A 14,184-nucleotide genomic window follows, 5' to 3' on the forward strand; every position below is an offset into this window, starting at 1 on the left:
CTATATATGTCAGGGTAGAATCGTTTGTTATTAGATCGATATTTTTTCATTCATGGGTTATACCAGTCACAAAATCCACACAAATAGGAATCCCAAACATTGAAGTGAATTCACAGTAAAGAGAAAACAGTATCCCAAAATTATCCGTATGAAATAAGTGCTGCAGTTTGGCTGGTGCTGTGGAGAAATCACAACGTTACAACGTTAGAAATGTGAAATATGTGAAGACTTGAATAAGTTAAACTTAAAAAAGAATCTAAAAAACATACATACCTTACTAAAACATTGAGAAAAATGTCTTATTTAGATAATTTAACATAAAACATACAGAAGCAACCAACATAAATTTTGAGAACTTTTAATTGTAGTCAAACTTGTCATAACTGTCGCCTTTATATAGCAGCCACCTTGTCTCAAAGATGGCTGAAACTCCCTACCGCCACTTCCCTGTACTCCCCTACCAGTGAAACTTCCTTTATGAATGTCAGGTATTAAAGGGTCACATGCCTTCTGTGGTTAATAGCCATGTGTTTCCAGCCAAACAGTTGTATCTTACTGATCTAACGAATCGACTTTACAAATTAAATGATTGTTTTGCCAAAGAAATACACGGTTTGGTGAAAAATGTCATTTTAATTGCTGTGTAAAATTGCCTTTTGATATCCAAAGGTAGCTCATTTCAGTATGATATGGTAACTTTCATGGTTAGTTAAAAAAATTTGAATAAAGCAAACAATATTGCTTTTATTTTAGGGGGTCGGGGAACGGGTGAATGGGTGCGATCTTGCCCATACTAACTGTATTTAATATGAAAAGATTAGCAGAAAACTAATTTTACCCGAAATCGCTTACGTTTATAAAGTTGACCTATTCATCAATTTATTCCAGAGTTTATTGTATGACAATAGGTTGGGCAAGGAGCTAATTGTAAGCTCTTTCTATGTATTATTTATAATCAGAATAAGTAAATAGAGTTTTCAAGCACTGCTCATTTCTGTAGAATAAGTGGAATTCGAAGTTTAAAAAAGCAACAACAACACAACACAAAATTAAAAAATTAAAGAAAACCAAACAAGATAGGTTAAAATAGTATGCAGAAAACGCATTGCAGTCCGAGACAAAACGATATTATACTCACAATGTACTACATACCACATCATCATCAGCTATATATACATGTCTGACATGAAAATGTTAACATGAATTTAATCATTAGGTTCCTTTTTCTAACCCAAGCATTGATAACTAGAGTCATTATTTAATATAAGATATTATCTTCATTAACAATGTTGAAAATTGTATTCTGCATGATGCTGAAGAAATATGAAGTTCAAAAACTGAGCAACGATTCTGCTTGCCGACGACAATAACGACGTTGCTGCAAAAGAAAATGATACACATAACAATGATGCCCATATTCTGCCACTTAGAGGTCATTAATAAAATCATAATTCAAATATTCACTTATATGCAGTTTTAAGTCAGGTATGCCAATGATATTTGATATAGGAGAATATTAAACAATATGTGTGTAAATTCATTTAAAGCTTACTCGCTTGCAATATAGGACGATATTTACTTTACGCCAGTGACAAAATATAATACAAAGCAGAATGTTGTTAAAGAAAAAGTAGCAGAAAATCCAGAACTGAAGCACAGATCTCTGCCTTTTGTATTTTTTGTGCAGATGCAGATTTTGATAATTTTATTTAAAACAACTTGTGTCATAGACAACTGGCTTTTGAAAAGTTCTTGGAACTTTCTACTACCACTTGCCAAATACACATCTGGTTCAAAATTTTAAAAGAAAGATAAAGAATTTTCAACAGTCATTTTATTAATACTTTTGATAGTCAAACCTGTTTCTGATCACGTTTTATACACTGTTAGAGTTATCTAGAACGTTAACTGGTATAGCAGTTTTAAGATCATCTTGAAATGGCAAAAAATCTTTGTAAAGCTCTACGTATCTCTCGACAAAAGCTATCGTGCTTGTCAATAGAACAAGCCAAAACATCTATCCCTGTTTTAACAATTTTCATATAGATTTGGGCATCGCGATATCTAACATAACAATTGTCTTCAATATTTACTTGTACATTTGGGTATCGCGATAAGTACCATAATATCTGTCTACAATATCTCCATGTAGATTTGGATATCGCGATATGTACCACAATATGTCTTCAATATTTACATCTAGATTTGGATATAGCGATACGTGCCACAATATCTGTCTTCAATATTTACATGTACATTGGGTATCGCTATATGTACCGCAATATATATCTTCAATATTTACATGTAGATTTGGGTATCGCGATATGTAACAAAATATTTGCTTCAGTATGATATGACTCGTGATAATATGACATACATAAATGGATTACAGAATATACAAGTGAGTCCATGTTTGCAGAACATCGCTTGTATCATTGCAAAATATGTTGTATGATAGTTTCAATCAAAATAAAATTATGTCATCTTTTTGCCATTCTCTTCTTTGTTCACTAAAGGTAGTGCTAATACACATATTATATTTAATGTTTTTAGGACAGACTCACTAGTAAACCATATACAGATGAAATCAATACAGTTACTGAAACGTACATATATTATTATTTTGAAAACAAAATGATTGTATTATCTTTTTTAAATTTCTTGTGATAAACTAATATTCCTTGTAAAGTGGAATATAACTTAAGTAACCATAGTGACATAAAGAGAGAACGCGTTTTATAAATTATTTAAACAGCGTTACTCTTTGCTTTACTCAAATCTACAGAAAGATTAAAAAAAGATAATTTAGAATATTTTTCATCATTCAGTTCAAGTTTCTTTATTCTGCTGACTGGTGTCGATAGAATGAATATATGTTGTGGTACAATAATGCCAGAGATATCAAACAACCTTTACTTTTATTGTGTGCTCTTGGTAGCACAGACGCTGGTATTGGCATAGCATGATATTGGAGGCAGGCTGATTGGAGAATCCTGCCATAAATTAAAATCGTACATGACATGAGCAACAATGTATTGTCGTACAATATATAATCGGAGACTGAATCTTCACGCATAGAGTTACTACTGTTACGTATATTTAAATTAGTTGCTTTTCTGTTAGTTTTAAAATAGTTTTATTCCATTACACGTTATTGTAATGTGATATTGTTTACTGGACTTGATTTATTTTAGCCATAATTTCAGTCATGTTTGACTTGATTGATTTTTTTAATTTATTTATTTCAATGAGGTAAATGCCTAATAATATAAACATTTTATCTAGTTCCTGACAGTTTTGGTAAAAAACTTTTATATTTATTATTTCTTCTTTCTCAGAGTAAGAAGTATGAAGCTGAGTCAAGGTTATACCTGGACTACGTGACGTGAGGCACTTGTTTATTCGTAAACAAACTTCTATTTTTTAAAAGAAGGATGAACTCTTGACCGCCATCCTGGAATCATTTTTGTGTTTTAGTTAGTCTTATAACTGATGCTATCATAAGAATTCTATCAGTCGTGCCTTAACACTTAGATGTAAATTTGTTTCATGTTGTGTTCAGTTTGCGGCTGAATATTTATTTTCGTTAAATTATTGAATTCAAAGGATTGTTTTACGTGGAAATACAAAAGTGCTCTAAATGAATTCTTGGATAAAGACATTTACAGGAATTTATACGAAATTCAAAAACTGTAATAATATTTTCTGTAATTCAACAAGAGACTGTTGACACATCAGTAAAACTGACTATTGCATACCTCATCGCCTTCCATCTTGGATTTTCATCGGGATTTAAACTGTGATTCGCTTGCAACTTTTCATTGATAGGACTTGTGTTTTTTAATTCTTGGATTACAATTTAGATTTAATTCGCTATACCGTAAGTTCTTTTTTGTTTTTCTTTTTACTTTGTAGTGGGGGCAAATACATTATTTGTTAATTTTTTCAAAGCTTGTTGTCTTAATTCTTTTCTATTACTTATTATAAGAGCATTGACTCGTAACACTACCTAATGATATTACTATCATATATAGATTTGGCTAATGAATGTATACACTTTTATGTACATACTTTCTGGAGAAGTAACGAAGACTTCACTTGAACTGCCTGGTGAATCTAATCCTATCGCATTTCTGGCTGTGACGCGCACCTGGTATGCACTGTTCGGTAATAAATCCTTTATGGTGATGTAGTTTACATTGCTGCTGACTTGATAAACCTGCCAATCTTCCCACGAATAACCTTTAGATCTGGAATACATTTATTGGAAAACAGTTCCTATGTCAGATCTTGGCCTTGAAATCTGTGGATATTTAGTTACTCAAGCAAAATGTGGGACCACATTGGACCTAAGATCGCTTACCTGGCTAAAAACAGCATTGTAGCAATGCGCAATACCATTTTTCCAAGTAAAAATGGCTATATCTGGAAGTAAGTTAATATTTTTGTTTAAATTGAAAAAGTGTTTATACCACGATGCTCACCGTCAAATTTAGTCAAATTCATTTGATACTGACTTTTAGAATAACTTCAATTGTTTTAAAAATCGGCCATGTTTGACAAAAGATTTGCATAATATGCATAAAACTCAAAGAATGTCTTGACCTGCATGTTGAGCCCACAACCAAAACATTGTTTATAATGTCTGACCTTGACATTGTACCACAGGAAAAAGGCTGAGCAAGAATGAAATAGAGTGAAGTGCATAAGCTTTATAGTGGTTCATCGCACTATGAACAAAAGCCAAGGTCATGGGAAATATAATCAGAAAGAACAAAAGCATTAACAAAAAAGTTAATGAAATAAAACAATCTATTTGACTTTGACCCAAAGGAATACGCAAACATGTCGCTGAAAGAATTTTCTTGTCTTTACGGTTATTTTATTTTCAAGCATGAAAAACTCAATGAACGGCTCAGGAAATATACGTAAATAAAAGTTCTTTTCCAGAAAATTATAAAGCAAATTGTTAAAGTATTTGGATATACCATATGGTCAAATGAGCATCCAAACGTGTCAAAACTTTAATTGTCTTAAGTTCACGATGATTCATCTTAAGTATGAGAAAAGTCCATGATTCAAGAAATATAAGCCAGCATAAACTCATGTGTTCTTTAGCCAGACAAATTAATATAGTTTGGTATATATTTCGGAAAATAAGAAGACAAGACTTAACATTAAGCTGCTTATGTGATATAATTAACTGTAAACCCACCCGATCCTATCTTTTTTGCTTCTCTTATTATAGAGTGTGGCATGTCTTTTCCCGAAGTTTGTTTTAATAGATTCCCTCTCTGTATGAGAGGGAACAACATTCTGCGTTCTCCTGTCCTGCAAATGCCTCATATTTTTGGCACGGACAACTAGTTGAGCTAAAGCAAATGCATTAAACTCTTGGATATCGAAGGTTGGACACGACAAGAAAGGTTTTTAGAATTTAAAGTTTGAAATGTGTTACCAGGATGTATTAGTTTGTATTTGTTCTTCGTTCAACAGAAACGTTTCTGACAGACAACCGCTCGTTTAATATTCACATTTATTAGAATCTAGTCAGGACGAATGTTTTAAGTCATGCAAACCTGCTAATCAATTTGTCCGTTTAAATTAGAATTTTATTCCACTAAACGTTCACTTTATATTTTGCATTAGCTTGGTGAATTATATATTCTTTCGCTGTTTGATTTTGTATTCGGAAAGGCCAACCAAACGTTAAATATTCATCAGAGGTGCGGAAGTGAGGCGTATTGGGGTACTGTGGGAGGTTATGAGTCGTGCTGAGGACTGTGAAAAGTTATGACACGTAATGAGGATTGTGGAAGGTTATGAGCATATTTGGGACTGTGAAAGGTTGTGACGTGTTTTTTGTACGCTTTTGTGTGACGAATGTCATTGTCAAAAGCCTTACAATGCTAATTCTGTCATGATTTTGTGATTGCGAGTATCATTTTGATTTACAATGACAGCAGCGGCAAATTTCATGATAGTGAATACAACAGAAATACGAACTTACGTTATTGCGACAATGTAGGCAGTGATTGGACTATTCCTATCTACCAAACTGTGCTGCCAGCGGACTGTCACTTTTCTGGAGGTCAAGTCTGATATAACTGGAGTACCAGGAGCACCAGGGATATCTTAAAATTGAAATCATTATTTAGAGAAATAAAAGAAGATGGTGCTTTTAAAGCATGCAATTTCTTTAAAACAACAACTATAACGCTCATGTTTTCGCATTAATACAATTTAGCAAATTAATTACATGGGAGGCATGACATTTCGCAATTCAGTTACATGTAGAAAGCATACAATACTATTTTCTATGAAAGAACATTTTTATTGTTTGATTCAAGTACATTTTCACAAAGATATGTGTGATGAAAACGTTAGTGTTATGGGTTACATATTGAATCTGATATCATGGAAAGGAAATCACTCGTCTCAGATACTTATACAATAAAGTTTGGTTCAATTCATAATAATATTTGTTTTTTTGAAACAAAATAATTTTTCAACTGACAGCAATTAATATATTCATCAGGGAGATCAACACGAGGGTTTGAATTATTATGCTTACAAACCATCACCTGTAAAACTCCAAGTCAAGGCCTTGCAAACAGTATCAGAATTCTTTCAATCACTTTATTTATTGTTGCTATGTATATTTAATTTATAATATGTTGGCTTCTCTCAGGAATTATATAATGTGTATATCTATATTTTGTAATTGACCAGTGATATTTATTTAGTAAACAACATAATACATAACTAATATTTCTCAATGATCATAGATTAAATATTCAAATCATTAATCATTGTAAACATGTTTACTTCCGTTTGAATTAAATATACATTCTTGATTCTGACCCTAGAAAGTTCCAGAAAAGAAAATTTCCATTAAGTTCACAAAGTATTTCCAGAAAATGGCAATTGCAGCCTATGTTAGGTGGAGGGGTGTATAAACGTGTTTACTTAAGGACTATTCATTATTGCCTTAATATCCGAAGCAGATTCACCCTTAATGCTGTGTTCTGTTTTTAATTTTGGTGAATTTATTTATTTCAATTATTCACTGCAATTACAAAGTGCTCAGTACTATTCTTGGACTAAAACATTAATTTGTAATTATACTGAATTCATCAAGGATATTTGGGTATACTATTATGATACATCAAATGATATATCAAATGATTGTTAACTTTAACACATTGATATTGACACATTCCAGGTCATTGGCTCATCAGCACGTTCGAGACCACAAACAAATATGTATACATACAAGTCACTCTGCTCACGTGATTAAAGAAGGAAACAAATGCAAGCAGTGACATCTGGAATGTCTCCAAGGTCAAGTATGCCTGAATTTTAAGCTTATCCACACATAAATGTTAAGGACATGAATGAGATATGAAAATATTTGCATAAAAAAGTAATGGGTTGACTGATTATTACCGGTAGATATGAAAATATTTGCATAAAAAAATAATGAAATGACTGATTATTATTCATTATAGTATAACTTAAAAGATTATTTGAGTTCCTTTATATGCTTCAGTTTCCATAATTAACATTGACATATTGAATTAAATGTACGTTTACTTCTATCTAGCATGATAGATAATATTTTATAAAGTTGTTCAGGAGAAATAACCCCGTCAGTATCAATATTCCTTCAAGAACATTTATAATAGCGAGATTAAATCGATTGCCATTATGGCTGCACTATGTAACTATGAGAATAATAACACTTTCATTTAGGATCTGTCATATATTGTAAGAGTGTTTTCATGAAAAGTCACTACAACAATCCATCCGATGAAATCCGGTTCCTATGCACAATATTGTTTGAGTTCCGGAAAAAGTACATGCGTAGTTTCCATTGCAACGTCCATGTATTTTACGTGTCTAATGGTAAAGTATCACAGTTATCATCCTGCATTAGATATTGGATCAAAGCAAGAGTTTGCTGCACGTATTTAAACGTAATCGTCGCAGCTGCTATGGGAGCGAGCAAAGGACCATACTTACAATATAGATGCACGCAAATGCTAGTCTGAGATGCCTGTATTGAATGATCGTTTCTACATCACTAGAAACTGATCGGCATTACGAATAGGTAAACAGGCCCAACCGGTGTTGTTGACAAGAAAGAGGTAATACCGGAGTCAATCTTGGCTTCTTACTGGGAGTGAATTTTTATGAATGATCACTGGTCATCGCAGTCGTGGTTCTATGTTAGTAAATGCCCAAGTTATTCCCTTGCAAAATATAATTTAATTAATTCTCTCAGTTGTTTGCACATCTGTTGGATCTCTGCTGATCCTCTAGTCATTCCCATTTTGAAGGGGAAAATGCAGTATTTGCATTGCTATCCACGCATCAGGTAGAATGATTGTAAATAAGAACTTCTATGTCCACTACCTGCATAAACAGTCTGTGGAGGTTGTTAAAAATGTTAATGGTCTTTAGTGCAGCTCCTAGAGCAAATGCGAGATAAGGCGAAGAAAATACACTGGAAGTTTTGTGCGGTACTAAATACACCTACGGCAGTGAGGTTACAAACATATCGTATATGTAACTGGAGTTCTGTCCTAATAATTACTTTTCTGAACTTTTCGTTTTCTTCTACCGGCATACTAGTGTTCTCACTCAGCCTGTTTTAAACGTGTCTTCAGCCGTGATATATAAATCAAACTGTATGACAAATGGACAGTCATTCCTACGAAGTAATACATTTCCTATGCGGAGAAAACAGCCAAATTTGTAAATCATAATTAGAATATAAAGTTACCTGCAACTGTCTTGTTGACTTTATCTGTACCTCTGTGAATAAAAAAGAGATCGTTCATTTTAACATTTTGTTTAGCAAAATAAAGCCAAACCAAGAAGTATTTACTTTAGGTCAATATGTTTTTGTCAAAGTTTAGGGTTTGGGTATATGAAAAAGGGGTCAATATGGCTTTCAATGCATACACAGTACAACTTACTTATGAGGACACTCAAGGCAACATACAATTTTGTTTCTTTAATAGCTGTGTGGTATTTCAGGTTTGTCCAATAAACTTATTTCATAACTCGCAAGGATTTAACCGAGTGAGGTCAGAGTTGACTCAGTTCAAAAAGAGGCTGTGTGTAATAACATGAAGAACCTACGAAACTATCAAAATCTAAATCCATATAACGATGTTAGAAGGTGAAATTAAATTTTATTTGAAGTATATGGCATCGTTGTGAAGTATTTGTAATCTGTTTGGTGTTCAATAATTATTTTTCATTCCTTTTTACAAAAGCATAAGTGAATTTACAAAAATATACATGTATTAGTATGTGTCATTGGTATAATTATAAAACTCTCTTTGACCAAAAAATTATATATGTATTAATCAAATGTACAAAACTTTACTTATATATTTCGGTACGGCGATTTTACTGCGTTTTGACTTCAGATTGATGTGAAAAGACAATAAAGTTATCCTCTCAAACTACATATTACATAAAAGAACAAATCAAAGGTCGAACCATAGACAGGATGTAGGCTGTTAACCAGCTTTAGATAAATTAACAATCTCATGCACTGTTTTGGTCCCTTGTACCACAGATTAATATCTTAGTCAATACAAATACACGTTTGGAACTCTGTACTATATATCAAAAGTGTTAGCCTATACTAATACACTGTTTGGAACTATGCATCATATATTAACAATGTTAGTCAGTACTAATGAACTGTTTTAAACTTTGTATCATATATTAACAATATTAGCCTGCACTAATGCGCTGTTTGGAACTATGTATCATATATTAACAGTGTTAGCCTATACTAATGCACTGCTTGGAACTATGTATCATATTTTAACAATGTTAGTCTATACTAATTAACTGTTTGGAACTATGTATTATATATTAATAATGTTAGTCTATAATAATGAACTATTTTGGAACTGTATCATATATTAACAATGTTAGCCTATACTAATGCACTGTTTGGAACTATGCATCATATATTAACAGTGCTAGCCGATACTAATGCACTGTTTGGAACTATGTACAATATATTAACAATGTTAGTCAATAATAATGCACTGTTAGAACTCTATACTATATACTAACGATATAGTCAATAAAGATGCACTCTTTGGAACTATGTACCATATATTAAAGACGTTAGTCAAAATAAAACTGAGAAGAATTTATGAATGCAAAGACAGATAACGACATGTTCTTATTATTTATTTAAGTTATCACCCCATTTAAACTCAAGTTCAGAATGTTTCAACTTGCAACTTGTTTGGCTGCAAAAGAGATCGATTTGGAAACTGTATGTTGCCGATGGGTAAATAGCCATGTGTTGTCTAATTATAGGTGAATGTTTTTGTTAAGCATATTATAAAGACAAAAAATTAATAAATGTTGCTTTTTATGGTTAAGTGCTCTCTACAAGAGGCGAGACAAAGGCAAGTTTCGCCATAATTGTGACACATATCCAAAAATGAGTTTTCTATCAAGTTTCACGATACCGAAGATAGTGTGGTCAATACGGATGATAATGATAACGGTTTATATTGTCACTATAGCATCATTGGAAGGAAGACGTGACATGTTTTAGGCAGAGAAAGATAATATCCTAATGATGCTAGTAAATATGAAGATGTACACTTGCACTGCTATGATTATACACTTACACTGAGACGATTATACACTTGCACTGAAACGATTATACACTTGCCCTGACACGATTGTAGACTTGCCCTGAGATGATTATACAACTGCAATGCTACGATGGGACACTTACGCTGCTATAATATTCACTCCCAATTGCAAGCAGTGTGTATACAAATTCAGCCTCCATCGATGGAACATGAAATGTACACGACAGCGGTCTGTGACATTAAAAAGTGGCTAGTAATCAATGTAGTACATCTAGTCATCAAGACTCGTGACTTACCTATGACAAATCTCAGAAAAACTACCGCAGAAAAAACAACAACATGGTACAAAGCTATAGAGTCCACTCTATCCTACTCTTGTAGAATAATGAAGTACAAGATACCTCTCATCAAAGCAGGTAATACCTGTACCATTATCAGTACTTGACAAATAAAATCACATAAATTCACCAAGGTATGAGAAGTGTTAAATATAAGTCAAAGGGACAAGCTCTTTTGGAAAGAATATACTACTTACAGAGGTACATCCAACAACCAAATTTCATTAATTGACCATGAATACTTATGGATAAATGACCTTAAACAAAATATATATGGTACATTAAATATCAGAAATAATGACCAATTTCTATATAAGTGTTTATATGTAATACTGAGAGAAATGCGTTTAATGACTAAGTGTCATTATTCTTGTATTTCACTGAAGTCATTAAAGCATGATATATATAACTCATTTACCAGTCTTTGTGATTAAAGATGTAGTACGAATATAAATGCAACCCATCACCAAGTTTCATGGTTATGCATGTACATCTAATGCAAAAATATTATGGCATGTTGTCATCAGGTAAACTCGATAGCTAAACCACGAGTGGATGCAAATGCTGAAGATTAGCTCTCTTGTTCACTAAACACCGTTGTAAACAGAAGAAGCCAACATCGCACTATGTTGGATACGGTAGGTGATCCTTATGTGAAACACTATTCTCATTTTGCATTTGATATGATGCAGTACTCGCCTAGAATTTGCGAATATTTTTTCTTTAAAGGCATAACTGACTTATATTAATTTTTCACAAGTCCGTGCCTTTGCTTACCAATTAATATGGAGATCTGTAACAGCTGGGTTTATCTTCCGCTCAAGTTCGCCCTTCAAAGTATTCCAGCACCCAAGCTGATCACCAATATTCACCCCAGTCTTATATTTATCTAATGCATGCTTTTTCTTATCTTCCACTTAAGAAAAGCCGGTTTACCCCTCTTCATTTTCTCTTGAATCCATTTGTCTGCCACGTGCAAATGTTGTTAGATTAGTCACGAACGGAATGTGAACTTCTTGTAAACCTAACATCTTGATTATTTAAAAGAACGGTTAATGTCAGATATCTTTTTAAACAAATCATTTCCTTCCTTCTAAACGTTTAGATTGGATGAATGGTGAAATTTATGAAATAGAGCAGCATTGGTGCCTTAAGGATGGTTAAGGATAACTTACGTAATACACATGTCGTTGTCATCACGCTTCTGACCCTGTGGACATAGTGAAGCACAACTGTAGTCTGAAAAAAATGCGTTTTCATGAAACATGTTTGGTTGCTTAAGATGGACAAATAATGTACAAATAAAACATGTGACATTTCGAGTGCACACTTTTTCATTATTTCATGCTTCATGCTGGAGAAATAAAACTATGTTGCTTTGAGAACTCAGTGTAAACTGGTAAATGCATGTAATATTGAGTCTGTTAAAGTGGGATCCTCTTTCACGGGATATTACCTACCTTCCCACTAAAACTAATTACAGTAGTCGCCTAAATTATACCGAATGTTTAAATGTGTTGGTGATCTCAATACATGTCATTTTTACAATGGACGAGAAATCAACAATCGAATAGCACAAACAGACTTTCACAAAACTTAAAATTTTCTGATAATTGTTATTTTGGTAACCACTGGATAAAAAGGTTTTTTTAACAGGTTTTGGAGGTAATATGTACCCCAGTAGCTGTGTATATCAACCTACCCAGATAAGCATATCTAATTACTATTCCTCAATACCTATGTAATTACCATTCCTCAATACCTATTTGCCATTCCTCAATACCTATCTAATTACTATGCCTCAATACCAATATAATTGCCATTCCTCAATACCTATATAACTGCCTTTCCTCAATACCTATCTAATTACCATGCCTCAATACTATATAATTGCCATTCCTCAATACTATATAACTGCCATTCCTCAATACCTATCTAATTGCCATTCCTCAATACCTATCTAATTGCCATTCCTTATTACTTATCTTATTGCCATTCCTCAGTACCCTTAATGCAGTACAACCTGGACAATAGGAGAGCATATACCTTCCATTATTAATTTATCATGCTCTGAATCTGCCTTTTCCTTCCGTAATATTCAACTCGATCTACAACATAAACCATAGATTACTTTTCAATATTTGATTTGTGATGTATTTTGATGTAAAATCCACTAGTGAAAACAGTAGTTTATAACTTACTCTTATTACAAATAGTTTACTGTATCTATGAAATGTCTTCCACCCATAGTACCCAAAATTTACCTAAATGCAGAACTTTATCATGATAGATGGACAGACGGACGGACAATGGTAGCACTAAATGCACTTGGTAGGACATGCAAATCAAGCCATTAGCACGATTTCGTTTGCAAACCTTTTGATGTTGAAGTTGAGTATGATATTTGACTTTTACATTAATTTCAGTCGTTGCGGCTGTGACAAGAAGCCCCAGTACAGCAATAATTAACAAATTTAAAGAGAAACAATTAGGACCGCATCTTCAAAACTACGTCGAAATATCCAAACTAAATTAATTTACTTTTTCTGAATAGTATTAACAGCTTATCATGAATTTTCTTTTCCGATAGATCGCACAAGTGACATGTTGTCCAATAACAACAATGAAATAAACTAATATTAGCAATACTGATAATCATTAAACATAAACAAAGACAACGCCAATCAGCTTCTGGTCATTGATCATTCCACATACAAACAAAAAAACTTGAACTGATACGGGGCTAGAACATTTGTTAAAACACAGCATAGGACAATACAATTAAAAGGGCCCTACTAACGTCTTTGATCTGACATCATAATAGTATGTATTTCTTGTAGAGGATTTTATAAATTTATTAAGTAAAGATAAACATGGGCACATGTCGCTGCAGACAGAGTAATGGAGTGTTGCTATTAATACTTACAAAATGGACACTAAAATATCAATTCTAATAGAAGTTACACGTAGGAATGGCCGACTGACTGTCTATACAAGATTAGCAATATGAGGAGACCTGTCCAGTTATGTGACAAGGCTGCCTAAATGAGAAAAGTGATGATACTGAAAAGCCATAAACTCTGTTGTCAAGGAAAGAGAGGAAAGTTCAAAATTTATATATGAAGAACACTTCCCTTCAAAGAGAACACTTTAAGGTCCAAAACTTCCAAAACACTTGTATGTGGATTGTGAAGTCTCTC

The 14,184-nt window shown here is 32.9% G+C and overlaps 1 protein-coding gene across 1 annotated transcript in view; it reads right to left on the reverse strand.

Moving 5' to 3' along the window:
- Positions 1–8,846, reverse strand: part of LOC149804542 (contactin-2-like) — a 58,554-nt gene extending 49,708 nt beyond the window's left edge. Inside the window, exons 1-3 of the mRNA XM_089933065.1 lie at positions 8,789–8,846; positions 6,011–6,134; positions 4,072–4,250 (exon numbers count right to left, since the gene is read on the reverse strand). Coding sequence (XP_089789191.1) covers positions 4,072–4,250; positions 6,011–6,134; positions 8,789–8,846 — 361 coding nt within the window. The remainder of the gene's footprint in view (positions 1–4,071; positions 4,251–6,010; positions 6,135–8,788) is intronic.
- Between the last annotated feature and the right edge of the window lie 5,338 nt (positions 8,847–14,184).

The sequence above is a fragment of the Sinohyriopsis cumingii genome, chromosome 2 (genome assembly GCF_028554795.1).
Source record: "Sinohyriopsis cumingii isolate HCF-2022 chromosome 2, ASM2855479v2, whole genome shotgun sequence".
Taxonomy (NCBI): Eukaryota; Metazoa; Mollusca; class Bivalvia; order Unionida; family Unionidae; genus Sinohyriopsis; species Sinohyriopsis cumingii.